The following is a 16,688-nucleotide window of genomic DNA, read 5'->3' on the forward strand; positions in this document are numbered from 1 at the left end:
TATGTATTGTTATGAAAATAGAAACATAGCATAAAAATATAGTAATATATTACTATATGATTTAGAAAACTGTCCTCTTACAAAAGCCGGTCTTTAAAATCTTCCAACCGAGTTCTACGATTTAACAGACTGAATTAAATTAATTAATTTTAAAAATATATATATATTAAAATACCTGCATTTCACACCTTATTAATGCTTATTTAATTGTGCTTTTATTATTTGCAACACTCCATGATGTATCTAGCCTAATTATTTATTTTTAGTTTGTTATATAATTGTAATTATATTTATTTAATACAATTATAGTGACTTAATTATGAAATGCCACTGTAGACTATTGATTATTTTAAAATATGAACAGTTATTTTACTTATTCTCAAAGTGATCCCATGGCTTAATTTTATCCATTTAAATGGCCACTTACTAATATTTCTGTCGCACTGCCTGTTTTTTTATTTATTCATTTATTTATTTATTTATTTTAAGAGTTAGGCAAATGTATCGGGTTGATCCACCAATAATTTATCCTAAATTGTATACTCCATATCATCTAATATCTTGATTGTTTGGCAAGGTAGGCCGATTAGGGGTTTTCTGCAATCTGGCAACCACATTATCATTTAATATATTCTGTGGCGTATTCTTGACCAAAGGCACGCCATCTGCCTGTCCTTTGTTTCAATCCCTGAAAATGAAACTATTTATAAGGGAAAACAAACCTTTGTTTAAAGTTATCAAGTAATAAACAACAACAGTGCAATATGATGAACAAGTTAAAGATGTGTTGAGATTGTCCTGATGTCCACTGTACTGCACCTCATAGTAAATACTTACACCATGTAATACACCACAATTTTACATACTCTTATGTTCCAATAATTCTTCTGATATTTATCACTTGGAAAATGATAGAAGTCGTAATAGCTGAGAAATGTAGTTTCGTTATAATTCATGCAACTTGTACTGGCAGTATTAGTTTGAAATATGGTCCAGCCCTCATTACTTTCCATAATATAATAAACATAAGAAAATAACTTCAGAAATTATATTGACAAAAGAGTATAAAGTATCAGAATCTATTTAGGTCAACATGGTTCATATTACAAACCCGGTGAAGAATTTTAGAATTTATACTAATATTACACGTTTCTTTTTTTTTTTTTTCAACTATATGGATCAGTGTAAATTTTGTGTTTATTAGTTTGAATAGGGTTTTTATATTTTTAATTACTTCATTTTAGCTTTATTTTTAGAAATTTCGTAATGTGTTTTTGTCACTTTATTTTTCTATTATATATATATATATATATTTAGGTTTAATTTATTTTTATTTCAGTTTTTATCTTTATTTCAATTAACAAAGGTTTTTAAATGGTTAAAAAAAAACTTTAATTTATAGCGATCTCTAGATGAATCATGATCAGTAAATATTTTGAAATATTTACATTGTATTATTTTGCTTTTTATAAAAAAATTAATATGTTGAATAATAAAATTTCAAGATTTTTTGCGAGACTATAAACCATGATGAATTCAGTTAAGATTGTTTTACCCATCTTGAATGATATTCTCACAATATCTGTTTGCAATATTATTTTTCCAAGTAATGAATTACAGTAGAAAACATCCCTCCTCGCTCAGCCACCCTTATAGTCATAAAGCAACTATTACAGAACTGAATAAGGTTAGAATAGAATTTATTTTTCATTGGTTCAAAAGGTGTCTTAATCGAATGCAAGTTCGAAAATGAAACTGATTGGAAGCAGTGAATGGACGTCATCTGAGGTTTTGTGCGAGTCTGTTGAGCTCCTGTGAGAGGCCAGTGACTGTGTCCAGGATCTTTTTCCTATCAGAATCCACCAGACGGCTCCCACAGCGCTGGAAAAACTTATCCGGGTGCCAGAGGGCCTGCTGCCGACGGAGCACCTTCCGGAAAGTGGATAAATCAGACCGGTCAGCACCGTGCAACATAACGCCCACCATGTCCTGCAGCGACCCACGAGGAGCGGGCCACGGGATGTCCTCATATCCCAGCAGTCTCTCAGGTGCTTTGCTGGAGGAGCTGTTGAACGTGGCGGCACAGCGCTCCTCATAGCGCCTCTTCCTCCCCTGCCGTGTCTCCTCCTCCTTGCGAGCGGCCCGCTGCAGGTACTCCTCGTGCTCACGCTCCAGACGGGCTTGCAGATCCTTACGGCTCTTCTCATCTTCCTCCGTCTCCTTACGCCCCTTTGACCTCTTGCTCTTGTGTCCAAAAGAAGCGGCTTCTCTCTGTTCTCTGGCCCGTTGCTTAGTAAAATACTCTCGCCTGATCCGATCCGCCCACCCCCCAAAGTCTTCATCATCTTTGTCATCCCTTAAGAAATCACCTGGAGCGAACAGGGAGATATTCATACATTATTTTATCAGCCCAATCCATTCACTGACTGTCTGATGCATATTGATCACTTTACGTACATGAGACCACTTACTGTAAGGTAGAGTTGCCAGATTTGCTTAAAAAAAAAACTAAAAGTAGCCCGATTACCATATCCCATAATCCCAAATCTCGAAATATGCCATTCCCACACCTAAAATACCTATTTTACAGTCACTGTAATGCAAATGGGAAACCACTATATCACCGACTCCATACCAGTGGCCATATGAGAATCAATTGATGTTGCAAATTTTTTGTTAAATCAAAGTAATTAACAAATATTTATTTATATATTTATTAATAATTTATAATTTAATTATATATATATAGAAAAAAACATTATTGCTAATTTTATTTAAAAGTACATTAAATTTGCAATGCATTGCATGTTTTTTTAAAATTCTATATTAAATGTAAAAAGAGTTTTTTTTAAAATAAAATTATTACTAATAGAATTATTACTAATAAATATTACTAATTAGAATTAAAATTACTAATAGAATAAAATTGTTAACAAGAAAATGTCGAGTAGTTTGATAATAATTTAACTGCTTATTAATATTTTAAAATATGTCCACAAAATGAAAGTCTTGTGGTGCACACAAACTGGCTAAAAATAGGAAATTACGTCATAGAGAAAACACCTGTACGGCTTCATGACTGGGTGTCAAGATCAATAAGTTCAGATCAGATTATTTCAGCAGCCTGTGAACTTGTCAAGCTGTCCGACTCCACAGACATATTTATGAATTAATAATAATAAATTATGTGTTAAATAGCACTTTTCTAAATACTTTTATTATACCCTACCCTAAAGCTAATGTATTGTATCTAACGATTACGATGTGTACACTATAAATTATACATGTATTGAAGGTATAAGGAGAATCAGTATTATTTTATAGATTGATGGTAATACCAAATTACATTTTTAATCATTAAATTTCAACTTAAAAAAAAATGAATGAATTTAAAAATAAATAAATTTAAAAAAAATAAAACATTTTAAACCTATTGAATTTAACATGAAATTATGTATTATTTTATAAGTAATTGTGATATATAGGATAACCAGCCAATTGTTAAAAAGCCCAAATATAACGTATGTATTAGTGCAGGATGTACAAGAACAAGCAGCTCACCATCATACTGTCCATATGTCTCAAAAAACTCTTCCTGGCATTCGTCTAACAGCTTCTCTCTCCATTGTTGCTCTGGATCAACATTTGATGATTCACTTTTGACATTCTCCTGTTTCAATTAAATTAATATGGAACATTATGAACTTGCATGAAGATGCATAACTCAACATGACAGCACAATCTATTCTAAATGTAACGAAACCATTCGTTCATTAGTTTAGAGAGTCTGTATTTGCACAGCACCTGCTCGGGCTTCATCCACTGGAGCAAGTCCTGAGGAGTCACTCCTGCTTTATTGGGAATATCCATGGCTTCTGGACAGTTTTTTCGTAATGGCACCACCAGGTCATCATAAGCTGCGATTGATAATGTGAACAGCATTAAACACAGATAAGAAAAATATTTTTTATATATATATATCAGAGCACTGTCTCATACCTCTTTTGCCATGTTTGAGTGCTCTTTTTGCGGCCAGATGTAGTGGTGTTTCTCCATTCCGGTCGGTTTGCAAGGGATCTGCTCCACGTTTCAGCAGCAGTCTGAGAATTGCATCATCCCCGTGAGAACAGACAATGTGTAAAGGACCTCTGTGCTTCTTGCCCTGGGTGAAGTTCAGCTCCAGATCTTTGTGTTTACGAAGGAATGACTTTAACTTCATCAAACTCCCCTCTTCCACATAGCGCAAAACTCTTCTCTGCTTTCTTTTCAACATTGGAACTAACGTTACATGCAGATATTAAAATCTGGATAAAATAATCACTATGAACTATGGATATATGTTTACATGTAATACCACATTTGATAATGAGAAGGAGAAATCCTGTCTTACTACGGACATCAACAAAAGTTACACTACACCACTGCAGCAGTACATCTGCGAAATCAATCCGGAGGAACCCAACAGTTTCAATAGTTCCGTGTTTGACACGCATGTTTGCACGGTGACCAGCAGGTGTCACTGTTTCACAACAAATCTCTGTATTTTTCACTACTAAATGGTCACTACTAAATGGCCCTTAAATTTATAAATCCTGAACGCGTCACCGCTGCATCAGCAGCGAAAACATGATCGATCGATTGATTGATTGATTGATTTAAAAAAAAAAAAAAAAAAAAAAAACGTTACAGCGCTAGCAAGATAAGAAAAGAGAAATTTGGTCGTTTAATTGCTATCTGAACATCTTTGCTAAGTGCAAACCAGTACAGAAGTAACCAATAAATTATCGGGGAGTGTCATGCCTTTTTTCACAATCATTTTGGAGAGTCATAGAAAAAAAATGTTGCTGGCGAAGGGAGGGTCAAGTCTTTTTTGACAACAGATCTCAAATCTCCTCCAGTGGCCCCCTAAGTAAATAATGAACAGTCCCAAAACTGGATGGATCTAACATAGGCCAGGGGTGTGAAAAGTTATTAAATTCAAAAATATACTTGAGTAAAAGTAGCCTACTGATACTGAAATTTTTACTCAAGTGAAATTTTTACTCAAGTATTTGGTCAAAAACATACTTGAGTAAAAGTAAAAATTGTACTTGATAGTTCACCACAAAAATGAAAATTCTGTCAGTAATTACTCAACCTCAAGTTGAACACAAATTAAGATTTTTTTTATTAAATCTGACTCTGAGAGCTGAACACTCCTCCACAAGCTTAAGGGATTGAAACTTGCCGGACCAGAAAAGTTAAAGACATCGTTAAAATAGTCCAAGTGACTACAGTCGCTCAATCTTAAATCCAGCGACAAGACTACTTTTTGTCCGCAATAAATAAATAAATAAATAAATAAATAAATAAATAACAACTTTATTCAACTATTCATTTCCTTCTCTGGGCCTCGAGTTATCTTTGTCTTTGTGGTCCACTGAAACATGATATTTTTTATGTTTCTACCTACTTTTTTATATTTAACATCAGAAATATATAGAGATTCCTTAGTAAAAAGCATGTACACTGTAAAAAATATTACAAGGGTTGTACTTAAAAAAAATGATGGTAACAATATTACACGTATTATATTTGAGTAGATTTTAAGGTGTTTTTTTTTTTGTGTGTGAAATCTACCTGAATAAATTAAGTAAAATGTCATAAATTATATAGTCTATGGCACAGGATTGATTTAATATTATTAGTGAAATATGCTTTTTTTAATTTAAGTTGTCTCACAAATAAATCAAGCAGAATTAACTCTTTGTGTTAATGAAGTTTACTTATTTATTACATTTACTGCCTTTTTCCGACTGTAAATGTTATAATAATGAATACATAATGCATTTTTGTTATCAAACATACTTTTATTCTGTATTTTTTGCACAAATAAAACAAATCTATATAAAATGTAAGACAACAGTTTTAAGATATGAAAAATAGCATTTTCCATGTCATTGAGAAAGATCATTTTGTTACACAAAAACAAAGGAAAAGTCATGTTGTAGCAAAACATGTAATAATTTGTACTTGCTGAGCAAGCTTGTATTTACACTCTTAAAATGGATGTGTTAAAAACAACACAACCTGTGTTATATCTTAACACACCTGTGTGTCTAGTTAAGGACAACACATTTTGTGTTACTTTTAACTCAACCAGTGTGTTATTGTTCTTAACACAGGGAGTGTGATTTCACTAAGTTTGCACTTTGAATTAGATTAAAATGTAGCAACTGACAAAATATTGTGTGTAAATAAGTCTTATTTACACTGACACATGCTGTGTAGATTTTAACACATAAAGTGTGTGTGCTTAAGGACAACACATTTTGTGTAGATTTTAACACATGCTGTGTAGATTTTAACACATGTAGTGTGTGCTCAGGGACAACACATTTTGTGTAGATTTTAACACGTTTTGTAGATTTTAACACATGTAGTGTGTTTGCTCAAGGACAACACATGTTGTGTCAAATTTAACACACAACCTGTGTCGTTTCTTTACACATCTCTGTGTTTATAAGGATTACACATTTTGTGTTATGTTCACAACTAATGTGTTAGACAGCAGCAGTGTGTTGTTGAAACCTTTTACACACTAATGTGTTATAGTAACACAACTTGTGTCAGATATGTGTCACATGTGACTGTAGTCGGAGAGTATTTGCCAGAGTTACCTCCCGTGTGCTTACTATAGTGTTTGGATGAACACTGACACGTATTGGTAACTTGTGTTTATGTAGTCCAGTGATGTTTAATAGAGTTTGTTTGAACATTTGGATGTTTTAAACATCATTAATCTACATAGACAAGCTCTTATTGAGAATTAACAGAGTTTGATGTTTCATTTCAGTTTTATTTCAAGTCACCAGAATCGTGATTAATGGCTCCTTTATTTGGGCTCTTGACCCTTTACTCTTGTTTTAGTGTTTCTCTGGCTGCTGTAACTGTATTTTAATCAAATATATCTGTTATGGTGAGAGAAAATATGATCAGAAGGTTCTTGATGATGTCATAATCAGCAAGTTATGATCAAGTTTTTGAGTATATGGATGGTGTGCTTTATTTTAATGATTTATTGTTAGTTCTGAAGGTTTTGTGAAACTACATCCAGCAATCAAAAAGTGCAGAATGACAAAAAAAGTTTAAAGCTACAGCAGAAACCAGTCAAACACAGATATCAAGAATCAGCGTATGGATCTCAATAATGGTGACAAACGAAAAGTTTCATGCCGCAATGCATGCTGGGACTTATGGATGAGCTTTATACTAGAGACATAAAGCTTTGCCACCATTGTTGAGAGTCATATGCTGATTCTTGATGTCTGTATTTGACTAGTTTCTGCTGCAGCTTTAAACTTTCTCTAAACATAATTTTTAAAGAATTATAGTATAAGGTAGCGTACATTATAATATCATGTACACACTGAGTATCTGTAATCAAATATAAGTGATCAAATATAAGTTATCTCTTAAACTTCTCCTGTTATGTTATCATGAAAAAATATCATGTTGAAAAATGATCATTTAATGATCTTTTTCCTCAAGATAATTTCAACTGTTTCAGATGTGCAATATAAATACACAGAAACAACAAACAGAGAAACAAATGGTAAAGAGTGAAGGGTCAAGAGCCTAAATAAAGCTGCCACTACTCACGATTCTGGTGACATCAAAACAAACATTCAATGAATCGTCAACACAATACCTGGTAATTCTCAATAAGTGTTTCTGTAGACGTCTGACAGAAATAAATTGTTTGTTATAATAAATTAGTTATTAATAACAAGTGAAATCAGCATTTGAAAAAAACATTGAAACCGAGGCATGATGTGATTGGCTGCCAAAACACTCATTAAACTGAAGTTTTTTATGAATTAAGATTTTATTTATTTATTGTAATGTATTGTTTCATTTATTTTAGAGCTTGTTATATACCATATAAAATATACTACCTCTAATTATGTTCTTAAACACAAACTTCCCTCCACCCATTAAAATTCTATCCAGTTACATTTTAACACACATTGTGTGTTAAAAACTACACAACTTGTGTCAAAATACCATCAACACATGATGTGTGTTGTTTTTTAACACATCTCTTTTTAGAGTGAGTGTTTACAAAGAACTATAATGGTTTACTTGTAGTTGTCTTAGCATTTTAAGCTGTTATAAGAAATTTTACAACTGTACACAACACAAATCAAGTTTAGAATTATGGACAGACCTATGAGACAGACAAGATAAAAAATAATGTTTGTTTTACAGTGTGACAATGGAGATATCCTGCAGCACATGATGAAAATTGCCATCTGCAAGAGGAATTCTCAGGAGTATTTCAGCATCATCTTGGAGGGGATGCAAGTCATGGCTGGCTTGGAAAATCTGACTAGAGCCAGTGCTGTTTGGACTTAAGTATACACTAAACCACAACTACCCGAAATAACTGAGGCACACTTTTGAGGCCTTTCAGAAGCTCTTCTTCAACTTCAACGCCTGTGAAGAGACGACTCAACGCCTGCGATATGTTATGGCGCCGTTTGATTCATAAACAATATTTATATTTAATATTTATATTTAAACAATATGAATGTAAGCCAGAGGAGAACTGGCCCCCGACTGAGCCTGGGTTCTCCCAAGGTTTTTTCTCCATCCAATCTGATGGAGTTTGGTTCCTTGCCACTGTCGCCTTGCTTTTGGCTTGCTTTGAGCTTGCTCAGTTGGGGTTATTTAGTGTTTAGCAATGTTGTTGATCTGTGTTGTGCTACTTTCATGTTATCAGTGTGAAGCTGCTTTGATACAATCTGTATTGTGAAAAGCGCTATATAAATAAATGTGACTTGACTTGACTTGGTAAATGGACTGCATTTATATAGCGCTTTCACAGACCCAATGTCCACCAAAGCACTTTACATTTGCCTCACATTCACCCATTCATACTCCGACAGCGGTGTCAGCCATGTAAGGCGCCATCCAGCTCGTCGGGAGCAGCTGGGATTAGGTGTCTTGCTCGTGGACACTTCGACACTTGGTCAGGTGGAACCAGAGATTAAACCACCAACCTTCTGGTTTATAGACAACCTGCATGAACCAGTGAGCCAGGATCCTTCTTTAAATAAAGATGTAATCTGTTGTCTTGATCACATCTATTTTCTATTCTGTTCTTCCTTGTTTTAGAAATATGAGCTTTGCCGGTCCAAACATAAAATTGAGCAACTGCATTTAATATTTTGTGTTTATACATCCATATCAATCATCAGTGTTTGAACAAAGGCACCATATTATATTCTCATTTGTAAGTCACCTGATCGTTTTGTCAATGTTGGAAAATATTTTGATAGACACGTGGAATTCACAGAATAGTGAGGCAAGATTAGCAAATAGACATCAGAAGGCCTACTCTCTCATTCATTCCTCTGCTTCCCCATCCGCATACACCATGTGTCTGAGTGCGAACGCTTGGAGAAGCGATTTTCCTTTTGGTGTCCCACTAGTTAAGGCCCCACATAGAACAATTGATAGGAACTGATCGAAATATGAAGGTATTTTTGGTGCAAACAACTAAACGCCAGCGTGTTACAGAACGTGGTAGTGGAAATAGCATGAAGACGAAGGAGGATGAAAATAATGGTCTTTAAAGGGTGGTGTACTGCTTTTTTTCTTTGCATGATTGTGTCTATGGGGTGCAATATAACATGTATTCTTGGTTTTTCTTTTTAAAAAAGTCTTATTTTTTATAAATTTCACCTATATTGGAAGCCGCTTTCTCCTTTGTCATTTGAACGACTGGTTGACTTCCTGATTCTATGAAACGACTCCCCCAGAAACAGGCAGTGCATGGGCTCAGATTGGTTAGTTTTGATCAGTGTGTTGTGATTGGGTAAACTGTAGTGCACGTTGTCCGGAAAATTCACGCTCATTACCTTTACGGGCGACTTTGCATATGTGTTCCTGTCAAATGTAAATTATGGTGTTAAAACTGCAGTATCACTATGAGCCAGAATCAGACCCAGAAAGCGGCGATGAAGAAAGGCAAGCAGAACCAAACACGGCTCTTACAAAACGTTTCTGAATGATAATTTGCCTTTATATATTTTTTTACTTTATGCACGTTTGTCTTACACAAAATAGCATCGAACTGAGTGGCGACTAACATTATATAAACAAACAGCGTTGGCATTGGTTTACGTTCCTGATCAAATCGAAAAATAACGTCATAAAGCATAACATGAAAAATACATTTACAACATCAGTATACAAAATTCAGGTCCAAAATGTTTGTACGCGTTTGTTGTAGACACGAAATAGCTTAACTAGTAGCCTAGTGGCTATAAAGCCAGCACTGGCATTTGATAAAACTAAAACATTACGTCTGAAATTATAAATGCAAATACATTTAAACTGATTAAGTCTTAGCCTACTTACAGGTTGTGGCCCAACAACTGCTGTCTCTGATTTTAAAGTTGGAAATGCTTCATGTTTTAGTAACAGTTTCTTGTTGAATCCGGTGTTGAATTCGTGGAGATTCTGGAAGCTGTCTTCCGTAAATGCGCAGCACAGAGAGCTAAATTACGATCGTCATTTTCAGGAACACAATCAAACATAAATTGTAACCATTGTTGACGAACTACAGCATCCGTGGGAAGCCCGAACACAGAAGACCTGACAGCTGGATGAACAACTCACTCGACGAGCAGCAGAAAAATGGTCATGCCCTTTCCTGCATATTCCGGAGGGAGGGGTTGATGCAAATGTATGGGTTAGTGACGTCTAAAACCCGTTGTAGTCCCATTCGAATTGTTTTTGTAGGCATTAAAGGGGGGGTGTACTGCTTTTATCTTTGCATGACTGTGTTTATGGGGTGCAATATAACATGTATTTGTGGTTTTTCTTTTTTTAAAAGTCTTATTTTTATACCAATGTATTTTTCATAAAATACATTGGTAGTAGCCTACATATATGCTTAATTACACTTTTAAGAAATATGCTAATTACAACTTTAAATATATTTCTAAAAAATGTAGAAGTACACTGGTAATAAATATAATTATGTTTAATAATACTTTTAAGAAATATGATAATTTTAAGTGAAGTTTTAGTGTACCGTATTTACAGAAAACATACTTGTGTTATTCTAACTTTTCATTTCGCTTGATGAGACCCTTATTCATCGTCTGGTGTCATTTAAAGCCCCTTTGAACAGTTTGCAGTTTGCACTGAAATTGTCTTTTGGACCTTGAACCGTTTGGCAGTAAAGTCCATTATATGGAGAAAATCCTGGAATGTTTTCATCAAAAACCTTAATTTCTTTTCGACTGAAGAAAGTCAGAAGACTTTCAGAAGTCAGAAGACTGACTTTTGGGGGTCACCTGTGGATTGTAGTGGATTAAATTGTAGAATAGAGCACAGAGCACATCCTTGTGCTCCAATAATAGGGTATTCCAGAAACTTAAAAAAAAAACAAAAAACTATTACACTTTATTGTAATATTAAATATTGTTACTAAAGGTTTTATGAAGCATAATTAAAATAATACATTTACTTTTCCCAAATTGTACAAGTCCAAAAATGTCAATACTGTCAATTTGTAGACACAGGGAAATAAGTTAAAAGTTATCTTGACTTGTGAAAATGTCTATATTGAATTTCCTCATCTCTAAAATATCACACCCAGACAAGTTGTGTGTTTGATGTATAGATAGTGACTGTATTTGCCTGTCTCTACAATTAAATTAGATATCCAATATTCCCCGCCCACTGTCGTCCCCGTCTAATCAGGAAACATAGTTCGCCTATTTAAATGACCCCTGAACAGCATTTGCCAACATTGGTTACTAATTTATACTTGTATCAGAGAAGAGGAGAATCCTGACTGCTGAATTCTGATCTACCAAGAAAAGGTTGTCTTCATTTAATGTTATTTTAATATTCATTATGTTTTATCTTTACTCATATTGAGCTAACTTATATAAATGATTTATGGTTATGAACAGAGCAATGAAGGTTTTTCAGAGCATCCTGCTACTCGTCAGCTGCCAGTTCCTTCCCACTCTGGGTAAGCTACTAATGTGATCTGGTAATATAAAAAAATACATTATGTGAAAAATTCATTTTAAAATAGAAATATTTTTTGCTAGTTTTGTAATTAATTTTTAATTCAATTCAATTTTGTCAAAGTGTCTGTTTGTACTCATTTTGCATTGTGTGTTCACAGCTTTAAACTGTGTCGTGATAAGTGGTAACCTGAAGCAGATAGACGCTGGGTCTGGGTCAGTGGTTGGAGTGAACGATCAAAATGAAGCGTTTGTTCTAACTGATAATACCTTCAGAAAGATTGGCACGTCTCTAAAGCACATCAGTGTTGGTCCTGCTGGTCAGCTCGGGGTGAATAAAGTTGACCAGATCTTCAAGTTGCAGGGTGGCAGCTTTGTGGAGATTCAAGGTGAACAGAGAAATTACAGAAAAAAATACATGCCTAATCATTCATTAAAATTTGTTTCTAAGACATTATCTTATTGTTATTCTTAAATTAATCTTTCATCCAACCTGTTGACTGTACTGTTAGGCCTTCTCAAACAGGTGGATGCTGGAGGTGATCAGATCATTTCAGGTGTCAATGTGAACGATGACATATTCTGCTTAAATATGGATCCTAACAACAAATGGTTACCCTGCGCTATTCCTTGGGTTTCAATTTCTGGAAAACTGAAGTATTTCAGCTGTGGCCCGTACAGCTGTTGGGGAGTGAACAGCGCTGACCAAATCTGGCTCTTGAAGGTGATGTCACAATGTTAAATACAAGGGCATGAGTTCAAGTTACATCAAGTAGTTCATTTAAAGGCAGACATCATGCATAGAATTATTTATTTTTCTGACTTAACTAAAGAAACTGGTGTGGAAGCAACAAAGGCACTAATTTTATGACTTTATTATGGTTGACTAGTTTGTGTCTCTTGCAGGATGTGTCTAGTAATGCATGTTCCGGGTCCGGCTTTGTGAATATTGGTGGACTTCTGTCCATGATTGAAGTAGCAACTGATGGCAGTGTCTTTGGTGTCAACCGTCAAGGGGACTTATACCAAAGGTGACAAGAACCTTCATCATAACATTGTATATGAACAAAAATGATTATTCATTTTCTGATATAAATCAAATGCTACATTAAAGAAACTTTAATTTTTGCAGAACTGGTGTCACTCGATCCAACCCCGCTGGCACAGACTGGATCTCGATGGTTGCCTGTCCCAATAACCACAAGCATGTGAGCTTTGACCTGGGATTTCTGTGGGTCGTCTGTGTTGACGGCTCCATCCGTAGATGTACTTTATAGTCTGTCATGACTCACTGCCGCAACAGAGGAGCTCAATCATTAAACGAAACCTGAAGTAATTAGTCATTATTAACAGAAATTTAAAAGTTTGATTAATCTCTCTTCTCTTCTCTTAAATCAATAAAGAATGAAAGCATCTTATGTTGTTTCTTTTGTGTATCATTTTGTTCAGTGGTTTTCCAAAGAGAAAAAAGTTTAATATTTTATTTCTAATGTCTGTTTTTTTTGTCTATAATTAGTAGTTGTCATCACACTTTCAAAAGGTACAGGAAGTTATTAGAATCTAAGGATTCAAACTATAGCAACTTGTGTTCATCAAAATGATCAAATCTTTTTTTGAGTCTTTAATGAACGAAATGACTCGAAAAAAAAGATTTGTTCATTTTGATGAACGAGTTCGAACAGGAGAGTCACGAACACGCATCAGAGCAAGGTGAGCATTTGTGCTCATAAAACTTAAACTTTGTTATTTATTTTTGAAATTACAGATCGTTTCGCTAGATAAGACCCTTATTTATCGTCTGGTGTTGTTTTAAGCCATTTGAAGCTGCACTAAAAAACTGTCATTTGGACCTTGAAATGGTTGGTTCCCATTAAAGTCCATTATATGGAGAAAAATCCTGCATGTTTTCATCAAAAACATTAATTTCTTTTCAACTGAATAAAGAAAGACATGGACATCTTGGATGACATGGGGGTGAGTAAATTATCAGCAAAAGTTTTTTTTTTAAAGTGAACTACTCCTTTAAGTGGCATACACTGATGGATTAACATGTGTAGCAGCAGTTGGCACCTGAAACATCACACAAAAATAAATATCATGAGGATATTGATTAATTTTGTTTATATTCTATTGATTAAAAATTAAAAAAATGTTGTGTATGTCCTTATGATATTTATATCTATAAAGTTTATCAAATTTAAAGTTGTATCATTTTCATGCATATTTGAGTTATATATTATAGAAATCTAAAAGTTATACCAATTAAGTTATCCTACAAGTGAATACATATTCATAGTAACAGTGTTGAATAAATGGCTTCTATTATTTTTTTGGCCTGCAATAAATGCTATTATTTTTTTGGCCAGCACATCATAATGAAGGGTCAAGGTTAGCCTCTCAAGCAAAATCATCTGAGCTATGGAAACAAAGATATCAGAGAGTTTTCTCTTATGTTGGATGGTGTAGAACTGTCTGATAAAAAATGTAATAATAAGCATGTTTGCCGACATTTGCAAAAGAGTAACTCCATCGCTCCAAGGGGGATGTTTTATTGGAATTCCTTAATAAGTGATGTAAATTGGAAAAAAAAAAATATGGTTGATTCCTCACAAATACTATGTATCTCTAATGAGGCTAAAGAGGTCCACTTTAAACTTTTACATAACATTTACCTTACAAATTGTTTTGTTGCCAAGTTTAGACATTGACACATGCAATGCCTTTTGTAAACAGGACACTGAAACCATTCCTCATTTATTTTTTAATTGTCCAGTTACCAAAAGATTTTGGGATGATTTGGGTACTGACTTTCTCCAATCTCGAAATATAACTCGCTCTTTCACCTTGAAAGATATTATCTGTTACTCTTGTTTCCCACAAGAAAGCACCCTGGAGTTTGTTTTAAACTTTATAATCTTATATGCTAAGTTCTATATACACAAGCAGAAGTCTTCCTTATGTTTTAAGCATTATATTTTGGAACTTAATATGTTTCTTAAATCACACAAACTTGTAAAGAACAAGAAGAATAGAAAACTTATGACCTGTAGTGAACCTATAGAGACCTATAGATTAATGATTGTTAATCTTTATTTTTATTAGTCTGTTTGCTTGTCTGTGTCTCCTGTGCTATGCCAATACGGTTGGCTGGCTCATTGTTTTCTCTTGTGTTTAGATAGGGGAAACCTTTGACATTAGTTATTGTCCTAGATATATTGTTTTTATGTTTTTTTTGTTGTTGTTTTTTTTGTTTTAGGTGTGACATCAAGATCTGTCCAGATGTAAAATAGCCTACTGGCTAATTCTGGCACACTGTACATTTAATCATGTATCATTAGTGTGCATTGTCCCTGTTAAATAAACCTGAAATAAATAAAAATAAATAAATAGAATATTATGATCTATTCCCCAATTCGTCTTAATATACTTATTACTTTTCCTCTTTATTTAGTATGTGTGTATGTTGTTGTTTTTTTTTTTTTCTTTTGTTTTTTTTAGGGCCCGAGCACTAACAGTGCGAGGACCCTATTGAAACTGTTAGGGTTATTTTTTTTTTTTTTTTTTTTCTGCAAAGTAAGTGCCATTTTCGGGGCCGCAACATGCTCAAAAACTCACCAAATTTGGCACGCATGTCAGGACTGGTGAAAAATTTCATATTTTGTGGGTTTCGCAGATGGGCGGGGCAAAATGGCACGCTAGCGCCACCTAGAAAATTGGAAAAAATTAGCCCCTCGTCCACGTTCAACCTACATGCACGAAATTTGGTGGGGACGTGTATCATATCAAGACGCACAAAAAAGCCTCAAGAACCCATACCATAAACTCGACAGGAGGTCCGCCATTTTGAATTTGGCGGCCATTTTTGGACGATTTACAGACTCCGTACTTTAACGAACTCCTCCTAGGGATTTAGTCGGATCGACTTCAAATTTCTGCTGTGCCTTCTAAAGGCATTGACGATGTAAAGTTGTGCTATCTGCGCGTTTTCGTCGATGGGCGTGTCCGTGGCGTCGAAGATTCGCCATGAAACAGGAAGTTGTAATAACTTGGCTGTAAATGCCCAGACCTGCACGAAATTTTACACATTTGACTAGAGTCCCGCCCTGAAAAAATCTACATGCCGACATTCACCCTAAGTCATAGCGCCACCTGCTGGCAACAGGAAGTGACCTTTAACGTAGCAGCCCCCGCCATATGTTTGACCGACATGTACGAAATTTCTGTGGTACATCTACCATGGCCAGACGTACAAAAAAGCCTCAAGAACCCATACCCTAAACTCGACAGGAAGTCCGCCATTTTGAATTTGGCGACCGATTTGGGACGATTTACACACTCCGTACTTTAACGAACTCCTCCTAGGGAATTAGTCGGATCAACTTCAAATTTCTGCTGTACCTTCTAAAGGCATTGACGATGTAAAGTTGTGCTATCTGCGCGTTTTCGTCGATGGGCGTGTCCGTGGCGTCGATGATTCGCCTTGAAACAGGAAGTTGTAGTAACTTGACTGTAAAAGCCCAGATATGCATGAAATTTTACACCTTTGACAAGAGTCCCACCCTGAACAAATCTACATTCCGACATTCACCCACAGTCATAGTGCCACCTGCTGGCAACAGGAAGTGACCTTTAACGAAGCAGCGTAGTAAATAC

The 16,688-nt window shown here is 34.8% G+C and overlaps 2 protein-coding genes across 2 annotated transcripts; one reads left to right on the top strand and one right to left on the bottom strand.

The window, feature by feature from the left end:
* Positions 1 to 1,581: 1,581 nt before the first annotated feature.
* On the bottom strand, positions 1,582 to 4,424 carry nfkbil1 (nuclear factor of kappa light polypeptide gene enhancer in B-cells inhibitor-like 1). Its single transcript, XM_039675498.2, has 4 exons — positions 4,000 to 4,424; positions 3,805 to 3,917; positions 3,562 to 3,670; positions 1,582 to 2,369 (listed from the first exon to the last, which is right to left on the bottom strand). Exons 1-4 carry the CDS (start codon positions 4,271 to 4,273, stop codon positions 1,780 to 1,782), a joined length of 1,086 nt encoding a protein of 361 aa, XP_039531432.2. The 5' UTR covers positions 4,274 to 4,424; the 3' UTR covers positions 1,582 to 1,779.
* Positions 4,425 to 11,769: 7,345 nt separating this feature from the next.
* LOC120481722 (fish-egg lectin) lies at positions 11,770 to 13,453 on the top strand. Its single transcript, XM_039675525.2, has 6 exons — positions 11,770 to 11,882; positions 11,976 to 12,037; positions 12,197 to 12,424; positions 12,548 to 12,759; positions 12,942 to 13,066; positions 13,168 to 13,453. The coding sequence occupies exons 2-6, from the start codon at positions 11,980 to 11,982 to the stop codon at positions 13,310 to 13,312; spliced, it is 768 nt and encodes a 255-aa protein (XP_039531459.2). The 5' UTR covers positions 11,770 to 11,882; positions 11,976 to 11,979; the 3' UTR covers positions 13,313 to 13,453.
* The last annotated feature ends 3,235 nt before the right edge of the window (positions 13,454 to 16,688 follow it).

Source organism: Pimephales promelas, chromosome 23, assembly GCF_988280905.1.
Source record: "Pimephales promelas chromosome 23, fPimPro1.hap1.1, whole genome shotgun sequence".
Lineage (NCBI taxonomy): Eukaryota > Metazoa > Chordata > Actinopteri > Cypriniformes > Leuciscidae > Pimephales > Pimephales promelas.